General features: G+C 43.3%; 1 protein-coding gene across 1 annotated transcript in view; it reads right to left on the bottom strand.

The window, feature by feature from the left end:
- The window catches only part of myo1d (myosin 1D), a 259,403-nt gene extending 243,879 nt beyond the window's left edge, over positions 1-15,524 (bottom strand). Inside the window, exon 1 of the mRNA XM_084323512.1 lies at positions 15,073-15,524. Coding sequence (XP_084179638.1) covers positions 15,073-15,167 — 95 coding nt within the window. The 5' untranslated portion in view covers positions 15,168-15,524. The remainder of the gene's footprint in view (positions 1-15,072) is intronic.
- Positions 15,525-22,064: the final 6,540 nt, after the last annotated feature.

Raw genomic sequence — 22,064 nt, forward strand, 5'->3', positions numbered from 1 at the left:
CAGCTGATGAACGCTGAGAGCCTGTCAAGCCTTTAATGTCCTTCATTTGTCTTTGCAGCAATGTATACAAAAGTCCTAAGTAAAAGAAAAACAGATGTAGCCTGGGATTATCATGGTGAGAGAACACAGAGAACAAGCCGGACATCTTACATGGCGAATTGCTTGTCAGCTATTTAATCTGGCCCGTCGGGGACGCCTGTTTGGAAGAAGAATTTATAAAATGCCTCTGTAATTGTTTTGGAAACATGGACTGGTCGGCCAGAGAAGTTTCCTGGACTCCAAGGGGCAGACAAAACAACACTGCCTTATAAAGACAAGCACTCAGCAGTGATAACATTGTGCCAGGGTATAGGGGTATGACAAAAATAAGTTATATACATTTGTACATGTATACATAAGGTAGCTAGATAGGAGTGTCAGCTAGACACCTTTCCTGCTCTCTATTGTTAGCTTGGAGGAGCTTCCTGGCTTACATTTCCCATTGAAGCTTCATGGAGACTTAGCTTCTCCTTTGTGAATATTTCTCTTTGTTTCAGACTAAAGAGGAATCCACACAGAGTGGCATAGTGAGTGGGGCCTGTGTGCCTTGATTCATACTCTATTTTGGTTTAACCCTTTCAGGTGCATGTTTCTTTTTAGTTCTCTCTCAAATTCTAAATTGATATTCTAGAACTCCATAGTCTTCAATGGCCAGTAGACATCGTCATCATTAGAATGACCCACCCAACCCCACCCCACCTCCTCCAATGTACAGTTTCTACGTCAAATGTACACTCTTTTCTGGACACTTTTTGTATCACAAACAGTACTGTATTTGCAAATCTGGTATGTCATAAATGTATAGATGTAGCAGTACTGTCTATCTGAATGTCGTGTGTGTCTTATATGTTATGATGAATTGAAAATGGGGGACCCTGATGTAAACAAGACGAAAGTCTTTCTCTGGTCTGCATCCCCTTAACAATTGTATGTATTGAGCTGTACTGTACCCATTCTGCAATCTGTTAATAAACTTTTCAATCAATCAATCAATCAATCAGAAGGCTCAGTTATGAACATGTGAGATTGTACAGCTGAAAGGGAGTTGGTAGCCCTATGGACTCTATACAGATTTGATTAAATAAAAAGTATCTTCCACTGCCGACTGGTCAATTCAAGCAGAATTCCCAAGGCCTCTCACGCGAGTGCAACTGGTTTGCTGCTGAACCTCTCCACAAAAAGACTGGACATCTGCTTGAGTTCTATTTAGGGAGGTTCACTGGAGCAGCACTCACCAAGAGGCCAGACTTCTCAACCTCAAGTCAAACAAAGTGAATGTCAACTGGACAAGCAAGTCTGACCGAATTGAGAGAAAAGCGAAACAGTCTACAAATCTTTCTTTGCACAGTCTCGGGGGGCAAACTGACCTTGATTGCCAACTCAACATGGCCAGCCTGAGGCTCAGTTCCCACCGACAGTGTAAAATAAACCATGGGGAGATGTGTAGTTCCAAAGAACTTCAACTACCGTACTACTACTATTTATTCTTTGAATAAGTATTCCAGGACTACCCTTTCTCCTTCTCTGAATAACTATTGCAGGACTCAAGGAGGCAGTTACTGACTGTAGATGTCCTTTCTGACCATTCCTCAAGTTCTACTCCAGCTCTATAGATGTGTACACACACACACATACTGTACATACATACAGATGTGGAGGGGGGAAAGGGTTGAGAAGGAAGTGCTCCTGCTCAGTCACACCCTCTGCAAATAACAATCTGCACACACCATCTCCGGCCTGAGCTGTCCAGCTAGAGGGAACACAAACAGAAGAGGAGGAGGAGGAAGGGGGAGAGCTGGGAAACCTGCCTGCCGCCAGAGCTACTGGACACTCAGCTGAGAGACAGGTACAGGGAGTGTACACACCTGAGACAGGTATATGGAGTAGGGCTGCACGATTTTGGGAAATAATCTAATCTAATTTTTCTGACAGATATTGCGATTGCGATTAAATTTGCGATTATAATAATTTTTTTTTAAGCAGCCCCCCAGAGGTTTATTGTAAAATGCGGCTTGCATCTGGCCTACACGGTGGGTCTGTTCGGGACACCGAGCCTGCATTTTTTTTCTTTTGACCTGGGAATCGACACCGGTACCCAACGGTACCTTTTTTTCTGTACTTTACTCTCCCTCTCTGAAGTCTAAACTTCACAACACACAATCTAAAACCCCTTACCTCCCTCTCCCAAACCGATCCTACAACAATAACAACAACTTGCAAAGGAGATCTTGTATCTCAATGGGACTTCCTGGTTATAGAAAAGAAAAAAGAAAGAAAAAAAACTGCGATTCTCTTCTTTTTTTTCGCTTTTTCTCCTCCTGTTTTTCTGTGTTTTCTCCCATCCCAATTTTAGTCTTGCCAATTCCCCCTCCCCTTCCTGGTCGTTGCTCGCATGTGCCCCCCACTGGTCGGTCTAGGGAGGGTTGATAGATACTATCGCATGTCCCCTGAGGCTCCGATACATGTGGAGTCAGCTAGATCTTTTTTTTTTATTTTTTATTCAGATAATGGTTGAAGAAGTGCGTCTTTAGTCGACGGCGAAAGATTGGACGGGTTTCGGCTGTCCTAACTGGGGTGGGTAGTTCATTCCACCATTGTGGGGCAAGGACTGAGAATAGGCGACTTCTCTTTGATGACCCTCCCAGAGCTTGGATAGGAGTAGGTCTGAGGCGGCCAGAAGATGCAGAGCGTAGGGGTCTTGAGGGTGTGTAGTTAGAGACCATTGACCGGAGGTAGGCGGGAGCGGTTCTCTTTGCCGCACGGTATGCCAGGTCGAGGGGCCTTGAAGCGGATTCGTGCAGCAATGGGGAGCCAGTGCAGGTCCCTAAGAAGTGGGGTGACATGGGCAGACTTCGGTAGGTTTGAGATCAGGCGGGCCGCTCACCATCTCCCTTCCTCGCTGTGCAGGCGCCCGGACCGACCTGTAGGAGTCGCTGTTTACAACGTCCAGATTACCACCCACCGGCTTCCCTCCCGCTGACTCTGCCAATTGAGCCAGTATGACGGCCGGCCAAGCCGGAGGCAACGCTGACAGACGGATTCGATACCAGTGTCTCTCGCGTCGGTGACGAGCGCTTAGTCCACTACGCCACCCAGCCGCCTTGTTATAGAGCTTTGTATATATTATGTAATGCGTACAAAGCTTGTCAATAGAGCTAGTTGCTACGGAACAGCTTGGACTGCAGTCAATGTTTTGCCAACATCAACAACTGACAGGAAGTCAGTAGACATAGAATAGTTGCAACCATCTATATCCCCTTCTTGAACTACCACTATCACACACCTTATCAAAAGGCAAACAACAGAAGCAGCGCTGCCCTGCCTCGAAACAACGAAACTAGGGACAGCTTTGTTATGGGAAAGGTCAAGGTGTAGCACATTGATCTAGCTACATGGTTTGTTGAACACTGCAGAATAACAGAATAATAATACTGTTTGGAATAGCACTGGTGGGTGTTTGATAGCAGCTGAATTGACATGATGTTTTCATATTTCTACGGTTGGTTGACAGAAGTGTAGATTTGCCAGTATAGTTTCCATTATTCTTTTTCCTTTATCCACATTGTCGTACTTATTTGTGATTAATCATTATGGGCCTGCCAGACCCATGTTTTACATAAAAAAAAACATATTTAAAAGGTTTGTAAACATGGTTCAGACTATACACCACCAAGTATCTGACAGATTTGTCTGAGGCAGATTATGGGCTGAGATGATGTATATGAATGTTTAGTTTACAGATGCTGAAAAAGGAATTTTAGCAAACTCAGGCCCCTGGGTCTCGCCAATGCCGAGACCAATTATAGATGTTTATGACATAGGACTGAAAGTACTGTTGATCAGCCTATCTGTATCTGGTCAATTATCTGTGTTGTCAGAAATACGCTAAATGAGTCCTGGTTAGCCTCGTTTGTCCCTGTTGTGGAAACAAACATGCTTACTGATCTAGAAGACCAGGGGCCCTCAAGTCTGCAGCGTTGAGATAATGCAAATATTTACAGGTCATTGCAGTGAAAGTAAATATTGGTTACCTGGGGCGTCTAAAGCCTATATTACAAGGACCAGCCAGTACATCTTGGGAAATACTTCAACCACCAAGGTCACAGCTGCAACAGTTTACAGCAGCAATAAGGAAATAAGACATGGTGCTAATGGACCAACAATAGACCCAACAATGGACCAACAGTGCCATTGTGCTGCAACGAATAATAATTTTTTTTTGTATCTACTTTTTCTCCCATTTTCTATTTTTCTCCCATCCCAATTTCGTATGGTCCAATTCTACCCTCCCCTGTCTCGAACGCTGTTAGGCCATGCCCATGCCTCACACTGGCCGGCTGCAATGTGGACGAAGCCTTGCATCACGTGTCCCCTCCGGTACACAAGGAGGCAGCCGTCGCATCTTTTCACCTGCACAGCACGATCTCTCAGGGTCTGCGTGGGAGGGACACGCCGCCCCTGTTGCTTCCTGATTCTGCTGCGCAGGCACACCAACCGACCTGTAGGAGTCGCTGTCTAGGGATGGGTACCTTTCACATTTGAACCGATACCGGTACCGGTACCTGTGAATCGATACCGGTACCCAACGGTACCTTTTTTCGGTACTTTAGTCTCAAGAAATTTAATTTACCTACCTCAGTCGTAAAAAAAAAATCCAAACTTCAAATAACTACAATTTCGACAGTTTTCGGCTTGTCATTGCTCCGACTGCTTTGTTGTTGAATCAAGTCAAATCCTAGGTAAGCATATATTGTGCGTGTGAACGTTGACATGAAAAAAAAAAAGTTAAAAAAAAAAAAAAAAAAAAAAAAAATTGTTTCTCACTTGATTCGATACTCGGTAGTACCGACGTGTTTCGGTTCGGTGCCTCAAAAGTACCGAATTCGGTACCCATCCCTATCACTGTCCACAATGTCCGATCCCCACCCACCAGCGTCCCACCCCTAACACTGCCAATTGTGTTAGTATGAACAACCAGCCAAGCTGGTAGCAATGCCGAGAGCTGGGCTCGAACCCAGCATCTCCCGCATTAGTGGCGAGCGCCTTGCCCACTGCGCCACTTAGCCGCCCTGCAACGGATAATCTTGAAGGGAAACTTCTTCAGTAGTTTCAGGTTAAACAGAAAGGGCCCATAACAGAATATTTCATAAAAAGGGGAAGGCCTTTAGGGTAAGAATCTCATGAAGAGATTTCAAAGCTTGGAGTCATGATTTGATTTTAAATCAATTCTTGATTCATCGCAATTATCTAGGCAATCAGACACATTCTATTCTAGTTTGCTATTAACCATCTTTCTTCATTTTATTTCAAACCTTTATTTAAACTCGAAAGGCAACTGAGGTTTCCCTCATTTACAGACAGTCATGTCGAGTGTATTCAGAAATAAGCAAAAAGAGCATATAACATCACACAGCATATAAAATCCTAACAATAAGACAAAAGAAAAAGACGAGGCAAAGAGCAAGGATAACAAATCAATTAAAACACGTACCAACTTGATTGACAAAGGTTGGAGATCGAGGTTTTAAACTTTGCAACAGAGGGGAGAATCTCAAGCTTTAAGGACTTTTGGAGTTCATTCCAACAAAATGCAGATTTACGCAGTTCCGAACTTCCAAGCAAACTCGGGGGACCTTAAGGACCAGCCAGTCACTAGAACGGGTTCCATAGGTTGCAAAATTCCATTCCAATAATGATGTAGTATAAGGAGGTATAGCTTACAATACCAATAAGGGTCTTGCATTAAATTAACAAATACCAGTGTTTGTTGCACTTCTCTGTCAGAGAGGGTCAGCCAACCTTCTCATAAAGGACACAGTGACACAACCTTCTCATAAAGGACACAGTTTTAATTGATTAGTGTCGTATATATATCATTAGTGATGAATCTGAGGGCAGAGTGAGACAGTTCTTGGATTTAAGGGTTGAGGCCGCAACATGCCTATAAATTACATCATCATAGTCCAAGACTGATTTAAATTCCATGCAAATGTCAACCTCACCATGAAAAATGTTTAATAACATGATCATAACCAAACCAATTTCAAATGTATCATCAAGGTCTATATCTTGAAGTACAAAATAGATTTGATCATAATATTTATGAGAATGCATGTTTTTTCACATTACAGGAGGAAAATCTTTTCGATTAACCTAATTGTATGACTTTCTGAATGGCCAGAATGGCAAAATAAAAAAATCAACTGATATTTTTCTAACCTCACCTTTGGTCATGAAGGGCTGTTGTATCAATATGTGAATCAATTATGTACTTTGTGTCTTTCCATTGGCAGGTGAAGCATGCTGTTATAATGCCCCTTTATGGGACAGCGAATGTAACATCCATAACGTTTTCCAGGAAAAGTTGTCATAAAACATGCATCTGGAATGCAATGTCAACCAAACTTCCTAAGCTAAGCTAACTTTTATAAAGATGACATATTAGCAACAATTAGTCATTCTGGTCTTATTTTTTGTATTCTTTACAAGTGTTATGGATGTTACCGTGACGGATGTTACATTGCGAGTGACGGATGTTACATTGCGAATGTGTGTCGTTATGTCCGATTATGACCCCTTTGTTTGATTTAAATCAGAAGTATTTTATGACTCCTTGTTTGATTAAAATCCAACATATTTCCAGACACAACTTTTTCACACATTGTTGGTCTAGGCAGAGCAGTGTCCACGTTAGCCTACTGCTAATTGGCTGCTGTCGGCCAGCTCCCCCTCGCATCTGCTCAGCCTACATGTGTATTTGTTATTGTTTTGCCGAGTATCCTGACAAGAAACCCACCCCAAAAAACACAGAAACCCCAAATGAAACCAAACAGAAAGTAAATGAGTATTATTCCAGGGACGACATTTCAAGACAGGCCCCAGGAATGAAGGATGCAGTGACCATAAGAGAAGGAGTCAAGCAGAGGGTTCAGAAACGCCACATGTCCATGTCCCTTATGGAGGCTTACCGCTGTTTTAAGGAGGACAATCCCGACATTGTAATTGGCAAATCCAAGTTTGCTGAACTCCGACCACCTCATGTCTGACTCTGTTCAGAAACTCCAAGGAACATGTGTCTGTGTAGGTACCATGAAAACACTACCCTTCTCCTGGAATGTGTGCGGCGCCATGTTCCTTCGACAGAATTAGTCAGTTCCGTGTTTTGCAGCGCTGATGAGCCACAATGTATGCTGAAAGAACACTTGCGAGGAGTGCAGAGATGCAAAACTGTTCCGGAACAGTATTGTGGACCACATACCAGATGAGGAAAAAAAACTGAAGACCACCTGGTATGCCTGGGAGACGGTCTGTGGAGTGCAGATGAAGGTCCAGAAGACTGGGGTACTAGGAGATGTACTTCGTCTTCTCACGAGCAGACGAGCAGTGCACCACAATTTCTGAAGCACTGCTTCATAAAAAGGAAACAAAGTGCTGCGTTTGAGGAGAAGAAGGCGACCGCCCAAGCAGATGGAGATTCCATGGTTCTGCAAGTGGACTTCGCCGAGAACTACACGGCGGCGTACCAGGATGAGATCCAGTCTGCCCACTGGAATCAGAAGCAAATCTCCATCTTCACCTCCGTTGCCTGGTCTGACGCCGACCCCTTGTCCTATGTGGTGGTGAGTGACAGCCTGGACCACGACAAGAAGGCTGTGGCAACCTTCATGGGAAAGATTGTTGAAAACATCAGGAGGAAACATCCCCACATGACACAGCTGCACATATTCAGTGATGGAGCTGCCTCCCAGTTCAAGAACAAATTTGTGTGGGTCTTTTTATCATCAAGTTTCCGGGAAATGTTCCCCAACCTCCACGTTGAGTGGCACTTTTTTGCCACCAGCCATGGCAAGGGAGCCGTCGACGGAGTAGAAGGCACGGTCAAGCGAGCAGTCAGCACAGCCGTGGTCAGCCGACAGGCGGGAGTTGTCGACACTGCTGCTGACTTCGCCAGAGTCGCTGGGCAGAGGTGCCCAAACATATCTGTTGACGAGGTGACACCTGAGGAGATCAAGAGCTTCAGTGAGAAACAGGAGCTGGAGGCCAAGTGGGCAGATGATCCCCCCCTTCATGGCACACAGGCCAGGGAGTGCATCACATCAAGGTTGTATCATGGGGGAAGATCAAACAAGATGTACTCCACCGCTGATACATCCTGATCATACCATCACACTTTTCTCTCCTCCTCTGAATTGGCCAGACCACCTGTCTCCTCTGACAAGACCACCTTTCTCTTGTCAACAGCTGTCTCGTGCACACAAGCCAGTAGTCACATTGAAGAGGCCAGACGTCCACCACCTGTATCCTCTGACAAGGTCGACTGTCACCCACCTACAATCAAGACAGGGGATTGTCTCCTCGTTGAGTTTGAGACAACAAACAAAACGAACAGGCGATTTGTAGGATTGGTCACCCAGGCAGCAAGACAACACAGGGGCTGAAATTAAATTTCTCCGAAAAAATGACAAATCGGGCCTGGTCTTTGCACTTCCAACCAAAGAGGACAAGTCCTGGGTCAGTTTTGATCAGATTCGTGAACACCTCAATCATCACATGGATAACAGAGGGAGATACCATTTCTCTGAACCAGTCCAGGCAGAGTGAATTGGACATGATTTTTTATAACTTTCTTTTTCATGGTGAGGTTGACATTTTCATGGAATTGCTCCAAAACAAATTTTCTGATTTAACCGATATTAATATTGCTGTTCTGGCCAATACCGATATTTACCGATGTCGATATCTCTGTATAGAAAACACTTTTTTATGTTAATCAAATAAAGAGCTATTTTCCAAAAACTTTTTGTAATTTATTTTCATAAATGACTGATATTTTTAAACAATTTAAGACCAAAAAAAATAAAAACTTTTTTTTTTGTGATGTCACAGTATGATGTCATAATAGAACATTCTAGAACATTTGTGATGTCACAGTATGATGTCATAATAGAACATTCTAGAACATTTGTGATGTCACAGTATGATGTCATAATCGAACATCATCGGTAAGGGACAAAGAATATCCGATGGCAGCTCAGTATTTGTGACAGAGTTGCTTGCCATCCTCTGGGCATTGTGGTGGGTGGAGGAAGTGGGACCAAGCCAGGTGATTATATGCTCTGACTCGGCTGCTGCACTGATGGCTCTGAGTGCAGGTGGGTCTAAAGCTCGTCCTGATCTCATTCAGGAAATAATGTTGGTTTTATATAGGATTGCGAAGGCAGGCTGGTCAGTGGAGTTTTGTTGGGTCCCGGGGCACGCTGGGATTGCGGGGAATGAGATGGCTGACTCCCTTGCCAAACAGAGCCTGGGAAGGGAGGAAGAGATAGGCATTTCAATGGGAAGAGTAGAACTCAGAGATAAGATAAAGAAAGGAGTTGAGGCTGAGTGGCAGGATGAGTGGGAAAGGGGGACCAAGGGAAGGCACTATTTCTCTCTGCAGCCTCGGGTCAAGATCAAGGTGGAGGGATATGGGTCAAGGAGTGATAGGGTGAAGATGTGTAGACTGAGGCTGGGACACTGTGGGTTGAACAGTAGCTTGTGCATTGTGGGCAAACATCCAGATGGGGTGTGTGAATGTGGAGAGACTGAAACTGTCGGGCATGTCTTCCTAAAATGTGAAAGGTATAGGAAAGAGAGGGAAATCTTTTATAAAAGTCTGGTAGAGCTGGGAGTCTCTTCCTTCTCTCTTAAATCATTCTTTGGCATGGATAATGAGAACAACCAGCTGATCACAGAGGCAGTGCTGACATTTCTGCATGCTTCAGAGTTGTACCAGAGGATATAGCGTTAGTGTATGTATTAGTATTGGACAGGCAAGAGGAGCAGAGAAGAAGGAGAAAGTGTGAGTTGAAGAGGCCTAAAGATGGCACACCACTAGTGTAGTATAAGAACTGAGGAGGGAAGAAATACGCCAAGAAAGAAGAAGAAGAAGAAGAAGAAGAAGAAGAAGAAGAAGAAGAAGAAGAAGAAGAAGAAGAAGAAGAAGAAGAAGAAGAAGAAGAAGAAGAAGAAGAAGAAGAAGAAGAAGAAGAAGAAGAAGAAGAAGAAGAAGAAGAAGAAGAAGAAGAAGAAGAAGAAGAAGAAGAAGAAGAAGAAGAAGAAGAAGAAGAAGAAGAAGAAGAAGAAGAAGAAGAAGAGATCATCAAAAGAAGTGCGGAGGGCAGTAATACGCCACGATGCGTCTACTCTGCCGGAAATTCAAAAGAAGAAGAAGAAGAAGCATTTCCTAACATTTTTTCAGACTACAACATGAATCCAGACTGGTTTGACCCTCAAAATGGGCCACCGAAGTCAAACATGTGGGTAAAGCCCTATTTTTTATAGTGTTTTTTGTCTATTTCAGACATGTAACATCCATAACGCAAAAATGTAACATCCATAACGGCACTTTTTTGTTGATGCCAGGTTTTCCTTAATGTGCTTTTTGGGTTCCTCAAACCCTTCCCTACAAAGTGATAGTAAACATGTTATTCTTTGAAAAAGATATTCACAGAGTTTTCATCATGTGTTCAGTGAGTCCGAAAAGCTTGTCCATTTCCGTAACATCCATAACGCTGTGTATTTTGTCACCCATCTCAAAATCCAAAAGGTACAATTATTTTTTACTGCAGGCTCATCTTTATCTCAATAAGTGTAACTAAAATGTGTAAATTATACTTCCAATTCAAATCGATGCCTTGTCAATGTTAAGTTACGTTTCCAATTTTCTCTCTGAATGTAACATCCATAACGCTGGAATTGCCCATAAGACTATGAAAAGAAAAAGAAAATAAACCAATTTCTTGTCGCAACTTGGAAGCAAGGTTGTCCACATGGAATTTAAATGTAGCCTTAGAGCTGCCGCGATTACCGCGGTATCGCTGTTACATCACGGCCACCGCAGAGTAGGCTGAATACCACATCACCGCTGGATAATAATAATAATAAAGTACCCTCCTCTCGTTGGGCTTGCGGCTCTGCAGATATACCCTACTCCTCTATCGAGGTTCCAAGCGACCCTATTGGGTACCAGAAAAGTCACGTGAAACATTGCAGACCACTGATTGGTCAGAAGAGAGATGCGTCACACGTTGGGAGCGTCCTGCAGTTTTTTACGTCCTGAATGTCAGCCATTGATCAGAGCTCATCACAATACGGCTAATAACGTTAGCTTTAGCTCCCCGCCGGAGTGGACTACCATCGCTCCTCAGGAGTACTAAACGAGACATAATGATTTTACTGTCTGTAACGAATGTTATAATAAAAGCCCTTCGTTCTATACACTTGTCTGATTGAAAACTTTATTAACAGACCGCAGAATGGGACAACTCAGCACGCTCTGAGCAAAGAAAGGAACTGAGATGGTCCGGTAAATACGCTGATGTTATTGAACGTATAACTATATAATGTTAATGCCATAAAACAAATGCCTTTATTATAAAGTAGTAACTTTATAGTAATAATAATAAGAAAGGGTCGGGGGGGTAACCACCCCTGCCCGCGACACCGAGTGAACGGCGCACGACCATAGGGGAAACTTCGAATCCGTGTTTCACTTTCAATAACTAATGCGTGCTTGCCGAATCCCAAACAATATTATTCATGCTGCAAAGTCATCCTCTAAAGATAGACATTTAGACTAGAGGCAGGCTATATGCTATAAAGAGTAGACTACTTGTAACTGAGGGGTACAATTCCCTGACTGTATTACTAGATATGATACTTACTACCACTACCTTTGTACTTAATATTCGGCCACCCAGTACACGGCATAAATATATTATCATGAACACTCTCACGTAGATGAAACGGATCCAACACAAATGTACGAATTAGAAACAGGTCTTTATTTCCTACACAGCGATGGTGTGTAGAATAAACACTTAATCACTTAATTACATTTATGAATTGAAATAGTATGCACTTTTATGGCAAGGAGTATTCGTCGGTATATCAATAGATAATGTCCAATCTCTGAAGGCGCAGGTGGTAAATATACGACCTGGAATAGTTAAGGAATAACAGCAATGATACTTTAATGATTATAGGCTGGATACACTAGAGGGGGTTAATCCGGTCGCTTGTAAGCCGACAGGAGTAGGAGGGGGGGGGGGGTGTAGAATCCAGCTGCCTCGTCCGGCCAAGGGTATCCCAGGTGAACCCACTGTAGTGCCGTTCAATGCGATCCTGGATCCTTGGACCACAGATGAAAGCAGGTGGACTCTTTGTGGGCCGGCTCTCTCCGGTCCACGGGGGAGGGGGAGAGATGTGGAGAGACCTCGTCTTGCAGAGCGTCTCCTCACCTTGCGTCCTCTCCAGGGGGGGGTTCCAACACACGGTAGTGTCGGGGGTCTTTATCCATAGAATAATCAAAGTATCCAAAGCATAATCCGTGCCTGGGAAGGCGGGCTGTCGTCGGTAGAATAATCCGGTATACAGGTCCACTCGCTCGTCGGCTCTGGGGCTCCTCGGGTGCAGCTTCACATAGGGTCAACCACCCTGGGTAAGCAGCCAGTTCTCTGCCCGAAACGATGGGGTACTGACTACGGTAGTATTCTCACCGCACGAAGCACTATATATTAACAGACTATTATTAGCTTAATAGACTACGTCCAACTCGACGATATAGTGCCAAATATGACTATTCAAATATTAATATACACGATGTCTCAATACCGATGGTAGGCCGAACTTGGCCTTACTCCCACACGTGGCATCGCGGGGAGGCTTTACGTCTGTGACTCTATTGGAGGGTAAGAAACTGGACTGAAAAGAAAGTCCTACTTTAGTAGCGCAGTATATATACGCACTATGAACAAATAGTCCCATTAGTGGTGCGGTAGCCAAATTCCTACGCGGAACTAGGACTTGTTCGTACATGTCGAGCGGTACGTTTGAACTGGGTCTGAGGGGTATGGCAGCCTGGCACCAAGGTCTCGACCAATAGTAGAATGGAGACTATTATGGGATGTTCAGTAGGCTAGAATGGATATTCAATGCATATTGTACAAGGAATATACAAGGGATATCAGGGAATATTAGAGAATATACAAATACAATTAAATATATATATATAAATAAATATATATATTCGGTTTAATCTGGCCCTTCACAACACTACTACTAAAAAAAAAGAAAATGCATTCAAACTTTTTTTTTTTTTTTTTTGTTGAAATGTTTTGCAAATTTGTGCGGTAAGGAAAACATCAATACCGCGGCAGCTCTATAGTAAATTTCTTATCGAGCCACACACCAAGATGATCCCATATTCAGTGACTCTCTCAATGCTACAGTATAACCACTTAGGGTTGCGAAACTCTTGTTAATCTTGCAAAACTTGTATTTTGTGCGAGTCTTTCTGCTTGGCTAATAAACATGAGTTATCTTAAATTCAGATTCCTTGTCATTTCCGCTTTAGCATTCAAATCAGCCCACTGGAGCCACGAAAGAAGGTGTTGGGAATTTGATATTGGCCGTTACAGATATATATATGTATTTTTTATTTTTTTAAGGGCCAATAATTATCCTGATATATCGGTCGACCACTACTTTTCATACAAAGTTCATATCAGGTTCAGTAACTTCTTGAAGGGATTCAGACAGACACGGAAAATACCACATTTTGCTGCAGGGTTTCTAATTTGCTTCTCAAGAGGAAGGCACATCTGCTCTGCCTCTGACATCAGGTATGACTGTTCACAGCCACATGCTAAAGTAGCATAGGCCATATGGTGGCTGTACAATAAGACTGTGCATACATTTTTATTACGGATATTGAACCCCTAACCCTGGCAGTGTTGATGCCATGCTCTGCCAAAAGTGCTGGAACAGGATCACACATTATAGGCACAGCTGCAGAAGACTATAGAGTTCTCCCACATTCATGCTGCTCCGGGGTCAGTTTTTCAATTTCACCCACTGGTGGTTATAGTTAGGAAAGGAGGTGGGGAAGCTGGTTTCTGGTCAGAGCTCACTAAAGAAGCCTAGCCCCCCTGCAGCCACCTTCATTCACAAGCATGCCATGGGTGTGGTACTGTGTAGCTCGAGGAGTAGGTTCTGACGCAAACACTGCCAGGGGGGCACAGAACACACCCATACTGAAAAATGTATGCAGTCATTCCAATGTAAAGTGCTGGGTGTCCTAGTACTATAGGGAAGTGCTGTAGGAATTGTATCAACCCGGTATGACCACAACTGATGCAGACTAGTCTGTGCAGCATTCTGAATGATGCTGAATTTTTTTGGAGAACTGTGATTTCAAGCACAGAATGGATCACACCGAATTACCGGTCTGACAGAAAGACAAGACAAGAGGAGTTTCCTCAGTCAGTGATTCACTCCAAGAGGAGATGCATACTAGTATTGTTTCGGCCTGGCCTACTGCATACCTTTTGGATATGCAATAGCCACAAGGTGATATTCTTAGAAATCAAAACAATACAAGTTTTACACAAGATCACTTGTGGCTATAGATGGCGTCGCTGGAATTGTGTTGCTAGGGAACAGCTTGGACCCATGTTTATTTCCTGTCACTGTCAGTTATTGATATTAGCTAACACTGCCAACAGGAAGTAAGCAATGCATGCATCAATTTAGAATGTTTAAATGTCTAGTGTTGAGTTGAGTGTAATAAGACATGCTCCATCTATCCATGTAACATAATTTCAATATACACAACAAGATTGTTTTTTTTATATATCAGCTTTGCCTTTGTAAACCAGGTTGGGTAAATAAAACTATGACAACTGCTCCTTGGAAACGCATGTAGGCTGTCTAAACGGTATACAATGTAACAATATTCCAGCCTGTCAATCTGTCAGAGTGAGTTAGCACCTGTTGTGGTATATAAATTATAACCTCATTAGAAAGACACTTCAGACTATCAGAAGAACATTAGCCTATAATCCATTTCTGATTCATATGTTAGAAGGGGTCAGTAAAGTAGAGCATAACAGAGCCCTGAGACGTGCTGTCTCCCAGACCTCATCATTAGCGTGGTGTGTGTAGGAGCTGATGTCATCCCGATGACCCGCCGAGGTGAACGACCGCGCTTACCTGAGCTTCAGGTTCGCCATGAAGTCTTCCAAAGAAACGTTGTCCAAAAGGACAAAGTCAGCCTTTCCGAACTCCAGGCTCTCGTGTTCTGCCATACTGTATCCTCTTCTTGTTCGGGTTCGGGGGGAATGTTTTCGTTGACAACTTCTTATTGCTTTGAAGTGCTCCACGACATCAAAGGTAAACAACGGCGAGCTGCACAAGAGCACCTTTTCAAATGTGAGCTGATATATAGTCCATTCGCATTGTTTGTATTCATGTAGATACACCTAAAATCAAATGTTATGTTCACTCATTTACATATACTACTAGCTCGCAACATAAAAAAAGAGGCAAAAACTACTTTTGTCCCAATGTTGTCAGATAATAGCAACTCCTCAAATTCCAAGGGTTTCTGGTGGAAAAAGTAAACTTGACAAAAATATGTTCGTATGATATCCATACAAACGTGTTGCTTTCCACCGAAATGTATCCTTGTCCCGTTAGTTACTTACAACAAGATCACATCCATAGCTCCCTTCGTTCCTTTCCTTGAATTTCTCTGCTCGCGTCCCGTCTGCCTACCGACCAATAGAATTCTAGCCGCCTCCTGCAGGCCCCGCCCCTCCTGCCCTGTCGGGGTGTTGGTCATTTACCGCGCATGTCACTTTTACACTAATAACTTTAAAACGATTAAAAAAATTATTCGCGACCACTACTCAATTCATCTGCTACTTTTACACATTTGAGTTTTTTTATGACCATTTAAGGACAAATAAGAGCAGCATTTTCCCAATGCAATGGGATTTTAATTTGAAGTGTCAACTGTGGTAGCTGGTAGACCGGCGTAACACATGCACTGGTGAGAAACACCGGGCAGCGGATTCTGAAATGACCCAATTGTTTTTTAAACATAATGACAGTTATTCACTCTATTTGCAACACCTGTCAGTGCTTTACTTGGCCAACAGAATATTATGGACATGATACATTTTGCCATGTCGAGATGTCCCTATTGTGAAATGATGATGATGATGCTGATGGAGACCCCCTCAATGACCATAGAGCAGGGACGTGCACAGGACTTTAGAGGGGCAGGTGCTCAGAGGCTGAAAAGGGCACTATACTTGTGTGTATATATTAACAGAGCGCGCAGCGCGCGAGCACGATTTTTAAGGGCCCCTTTCGGGCGGTGGGCCCCCTTTTTATGCTTTTTGGGGGGTTTTGGTGATCAAATATTGAATATTGAACTATAATAATCAGTGCAGGAGCTCACTTATCCTTGAAAGACACTTTTATCACTGACTTAAAAGGCCCACACATCTCCATAAATGTTCAGGGGGGAGGGAATAAGTGCTTACCCTACAGACCCCAAGAAGTGCTGTATATTCTGTATTGTTTAATATAAATGCATTTTTTATTCCAATCCCGATTTGTATTTGAGATTCCCAAATCCCATCGGACTTTACTTCTTCGTTGAACACTCTGCCCAGGGCCATCCAAAACTCCCCCACTATTGCTGTCTTCAAGAGGGGTGTGAAGCGACATCTGCAACAATAGGTTGCAGAGGGTGCTTGGCCACCACTCTTGAAGAACAGGAACATGACATGCTGTAATGAGGCTCTTTCAGAAAATTGTGTTGTCTATTTTATCTACTTGTTGTATCTATCTTATCTTCTTAACTCTTTCTTTGTGATTTATTGTATTCTTCTTGGGACCATGTTGGAAACAAGTCGAAAGACTTTCACATGTTATCCTTGTACCCCTTGTTTTTATACTATTGTATAAATTGTATGTACTAAATAAAAATCAAATCAAATCCCTCAATGAGTGTAATACCAGCATTCAACTGTATGCGCCACAGCGGTTTCTATCATCATCATCACCACCCACGCTATGCATAAAATATATAGGTCCGCGGAGAGGCACGGTGAGGAAGCCGTGCAAACTGCAATGGAATATGGGGCATCTCTCTCTCTTTACCTAATATTTTGATTCTATCCTGACATTTTTTCAGTTGGAAGGGCAGTCTATATGCATAACGGTAAAAAAAAAATTATAAAAATAAAATCTTTTTTTATTTTATTTTCTTTTTTTTTCAAAAAGGGCACTTTTTTGATGAGGCTCAAAAAGGCAGGTGCTCAAGCACCCCTTGGCCTCTATGTGTATGCCTGCCATAGAGGGTCCCCGGACGGACTCCACTTTGAGAACCAGTGCACTAGGCCAGTGGTTGAAAACTTTTTCATGTCAAGGACCCCCAAATTGATACGCATTAGTCCGTGGACCCCCAATTAATTAGACTATGTCTCAGGGCCCCCCATCTGAGAAGACTTTTAGATATGATTAAATAATTCCTGTCTGTACTGTAGTTGAGGAGAAAATAAAACCTATGATCAGAATGGCCACTCTTGGCTATTATTTAATTGGGCTAACTTTCTAATTGTGAAATGTAACCTTTTAATATTTAGGCCTATACACTCCATTTTTCTAGGGACCCCATGGACCTTTTATTACGGATATTGAACCCCTAACCCTGGCAGTGTTGATGCCATGCTCTGCCAAAAGTGCTGGAACAGGATCACACATTATAGGCACAGCTGCAGAAGACTAGAGTTCTCCCACATTCATGCTGCTCCGGGGTCAGTTTTTCAATTTCACCCACTGGTGGTTATAGTTAGGAAAGGAGGTGGGGACGCTGGTTTCTGGTCAGAGCTCACTAAAGAAGCCTAGCCCCCCTGCAGCCACCTTCATTCACAAGCATGCCATGGGTGTGGTACTGTGTAGCTCGAAGAGTAGGTTCTGACACAAACACTGCCAGGGGGGCACAGAACACACCCATACTGAAAAATGTATGCAGTCATTCCAATGTAAAGTGCTGTGTGTCCTAGTACTATAGGTTCCCAAACTTTTCAGGCCAGGGCCCAGAAAATAAGGCGTCAGAGAGCCGCGGCCCAATGCACATCGTCTGGCTTTTTTTTTTTTTTTTTTTGCCAGGCAACCGATTTTTTATGCCAAATATCACTTCAATCCTATTAAGTTAGTTCAAGTTAGTTATTCATTTAATATGTGCTATTTATGAGAGGGCTAACTTGTTGCAAAATAATAATGATAATAATAATAGCCTCATTAAAATACTATTGTTGCTTCGGTTGTTTTCAGCGTTTTATGTGCATAATCTGTTATTTAGTTTGAAATGTTCGTTGAAATAAGTAGATTTTTCGTTTTTGTTTATTTATTAAGTTAATATAAAACCATATAGTCACATTTTAGAATACAATAGAATAGAATTTTAGAATACAACTAGAAACACTGTCCTGGCCTGCTTCTAAGTTCAGTGGCCTGAAAAAAAAAAAATACAATTTTTTTTTTTTTTTTTTTTTTAATCATCTCGCGGCCCACCCGTGGCTGCTCGCGGCCCACCTTTGGGTCGCGACCCCGATTTTGGGAACCACTGCATAGGGAAGTGCTGTAGGAAGTGTATCAACCCGGTATGACCACAACTGATGCAGACTAGTCTGTGCAGCATTCTGAATGATGCTGAAATTTCTTTTGGAGAACTGTGATTTCTTGGGTGGAGCCTCATTCAAGCACAGAATGGATCACACTGAATTACCGGTCTGACAGAAAGACAACACAAGAGGAATTTCCTCAGTCAGTGATTCACTCCAAGAGGAGATGCATACTAGTATTGTTTCGGCCTGGCCTACTGCATACCTTTTGGATATGCAATAGCCACAAGGCGATTTTCTTAGAATAAAAACAATACAAGTTTTACACAAGATCACTTGTGGCTATGGCGTAGATAGATAGATGGCCCCGGACGGACTCCACTTTGCGAACCAGTGCACTAGGCCAGTGGTTGAAACCTTTTTCATGTCAAGGACCCCCAAATATACGCATTAGTCCGTGGACCCCCAATTAATTAGATTATGTCTCAGGGACCCTCATCTGAGAAGACTTCTGATAGATATGATTCCAGAATTCCTGTCTGTACTGTAGTTGAGGAGCAAATAAAACCTATGATCTGAATGGCCACTCTTGGCTGTTATTTAATTGGGCTAACCTTCTAATTGTGAAATGTAACCTTTTAATATTCACACTCCATTTTTCTAGGGACCCCATTGACCCCCCCCCCCCTCAAGGATCCCTGGGCCTTGACCCCAGGTTGAGCATCACTGTACAAGCCCAGCTGAGTAACCTACTGTGCTTTGAAGAGTTCATAGCAAATCCCCAAACTAATGACACCAGCCACTTCATTACTCACCATGATTGCACAGAGCTTAGGTTGCCACCTTGTGGTAGACAGAGGTAAATGCTTCATTACTGTGTTCTGGTCCAATGGTTCTCAACCTTTTTAATCTCAAGGACCATCACATTGATATCAATTAAGCTTCAGACCCCATTTAGAAAGATTTAGTCTCAGGGTGAAAGTGAGCAGAAGTAAGAACAAGTACATGTGTATGAATGGGAAGGAAGACAGAGGGGTGGTGAACATGCAAGGAGTAGAGGTACCAAAAGTGGACAAGTTCAAATACTTGGGGTCAACTGTCCAAAGTAATGGGGACTGTGGTAGGGAGGTGAAGAAGAGAGCGCAGGCTCTCTTGTCTCAGGATGTCAGGGGTGATCTGCGATAGAAGGGTACCAGCGAGAGTAAAAGGAAAGGTATACAGCAGGGCAGTGAGACCAGCTTTGCTGTATGGATTAGAAACAGTGGCACTGACCAATAAGCAGGTGGCGGAGCTGGAGGTGGCAGAGATGAAGATGCTATGGTTCTCTCTGGGAGTAACAAGGTTGGACAAAATAAAAAATGACTACATCAGAGGAACGGCCCATGTTGAGCAGTTCGGACAGAAAGTGAGAGAGGCAAGACTGAGATGGTTTGGACATGTGAGGAGGAGGGAAGTGGGGTACATCGGGAGGAGGATGCTGGAGATGGAGCTGCCAGGAAAGAGGAGGGAAAGGCCCAAGAGGAGGTTTATGGACACAGTGAAGGAGGACATGCTGGCAGCGGGCGTGATGGAGGACGACGCAGAGGACAGGAACAGATGAAGATGGATGATCCGCTGTGGCGACCCCTGACGGGAAAAGCCGAAAGAAAAAGAAGAAGAAGTCTCAGGGTCCCCATCTGAGAAGATTTTTTTCTTGTATATACAGTACTTAAGTCCATAATTCTGTAGGTGAGATAACAGTGGAAGTGATCAGAATAGTAGATCTCATTTAATTTTAATTTAATTGGACTATTGACCATATTCCACCATAAAACCACTCCTTCTTCTCCTCTTCTTCCTGGTCTGGAGGACAGACGAGACCAGGGGTTCCTGCAACACATGTTAAATGTTAAATATTTCCTACTTACCAACGATGTTGTTGATCAGTAGCGTCCTTTCTCAGCACAATCCATGCTGTCACTGGATTTATCGCAGCACGGTGGTGTAGTGGTTAAACACTGTCGCCTCACAGCAAGAAGGTCCAGGGTTCGATTCCTGCTTGGGGACCAGGTTTCCATGATGCCAGGTACCCAGGTGGGGTATCTCCCAGGCCTTTCTGTGTGGAGTTTGCATGTTCTCCCCGTGCCCCCCCCCCCCGATAAGATAAACCCAATGGAAAAACATGCACAACAACAAGATCGCTAACGCTGTGGCGTCCTTGACGAAGACGGACAAGAGCACTTGGATTGGTCCCCTGGCGCAGCTCACGTTGCGCCTGTCTGCTCCCGGCTGCCCATGGGGGGGAAGGACGACGGGATGGGTTAATCGCAGAGACGAATCGCATGCATGCCGATTAATGACCTCTGAGCAGGTCCTAAATTATTATTATTATTATATTTAAGCGTCTTTGAGCATTTGGAAAAGCGCTATATAAATCTGATGTATTATTATTATTATTATTATTATTATTATTATTATTATTATTATTATTATTATTATTATTATTATTATTATTATTATTATTATTATTATTATTATTATTATTATTATTATTATTATTATTATTATTATTATTATTATTATTATTGTTATTATTATTATTGTAACTGAGGGGTACAATTCCCTGACTGTATTACTAGATATGATACTTACTACCACTACCTTTGTACTTAATATTCGGCCACCCAGTACTCGGCATAAATATATTATGATGAACACTGTCACGTAGATGAAACGGATCCAACACAAATGTACGAATTAGAAATAGGTCTTTATTTCTACACAGCGATGGTGTGTAGAGCAAGCACTTAATCAAATCAATCACATTTATGAATGGGAATTAGTATGCACTTTTATGGCAAGAGTATTCGTCGGTATATCAATAGAGAATGTCCAATCTCTGAAGGCGCAGGTGGTACATATACGACCTGGAATAGTTAAGGAATAATAGCAATGATACTTTAATGATTATAGAACTGGATACACTAGGGGGGAATTCCGGTCGCTTGTAAGACAACTGGAGAAGGGGGGGGGGGGGTAGAGTCTGGCTGTATCCGTCTGGCCGAGGGTATCCTGGGAGAACCCACGGTTGTGCGGCTCGGTGCCTCAGCGATCCTCGATCCACAGATGAAAGCAGTTGGACTCTCTGTGGGCCGGCTTCCTCCGGTCCACGATGGAAAGACGTGAAGCGACCTCGTCGTGTAGAGCGTCTCCTCACCTGTCGTCCTCTCCGGGGGGGGGGTTTCCAACACACGGCAGTGTTGGTCTTTATCCATAGAATAATCACTGTATACAAAGCATAATCCGTGCCTGGGAAGGCGGGCTGTCGTCGGTAGAATAATCCGGTATGCAGGTCCACTCGCTCGTCGGCTCTGGGGCTCCTCGGGTGCAGTCTCACATGGGGTCGGCCACCCTGGATAAGCAGCCAGTTCTCTGCCCGAAACGATGGGGTACTGACTACGATAGTATTCTCACCGCACGAAGCACTACATATGAATAGACTATTATTAGCTTAATAGACTACGTCCAACTCGACGATATAGTGCCAAATATGACTTCAAATATTAATATACACGATGTCTCAAT

This window comes from Notolepis coatsorum (genome assembly GCF_963971535.1).
Source record: "Notolepis coatsorum genome assembly, chromosome: 10".
In the NCBI taxonomy this organism is placed as follows: domain Eukaryota; kingdom Metazoa; phylum Chordata; class Actinopteri; order Aulopiformes; family Paralepididae; genus Notolepis; species Notolepis coatsorum.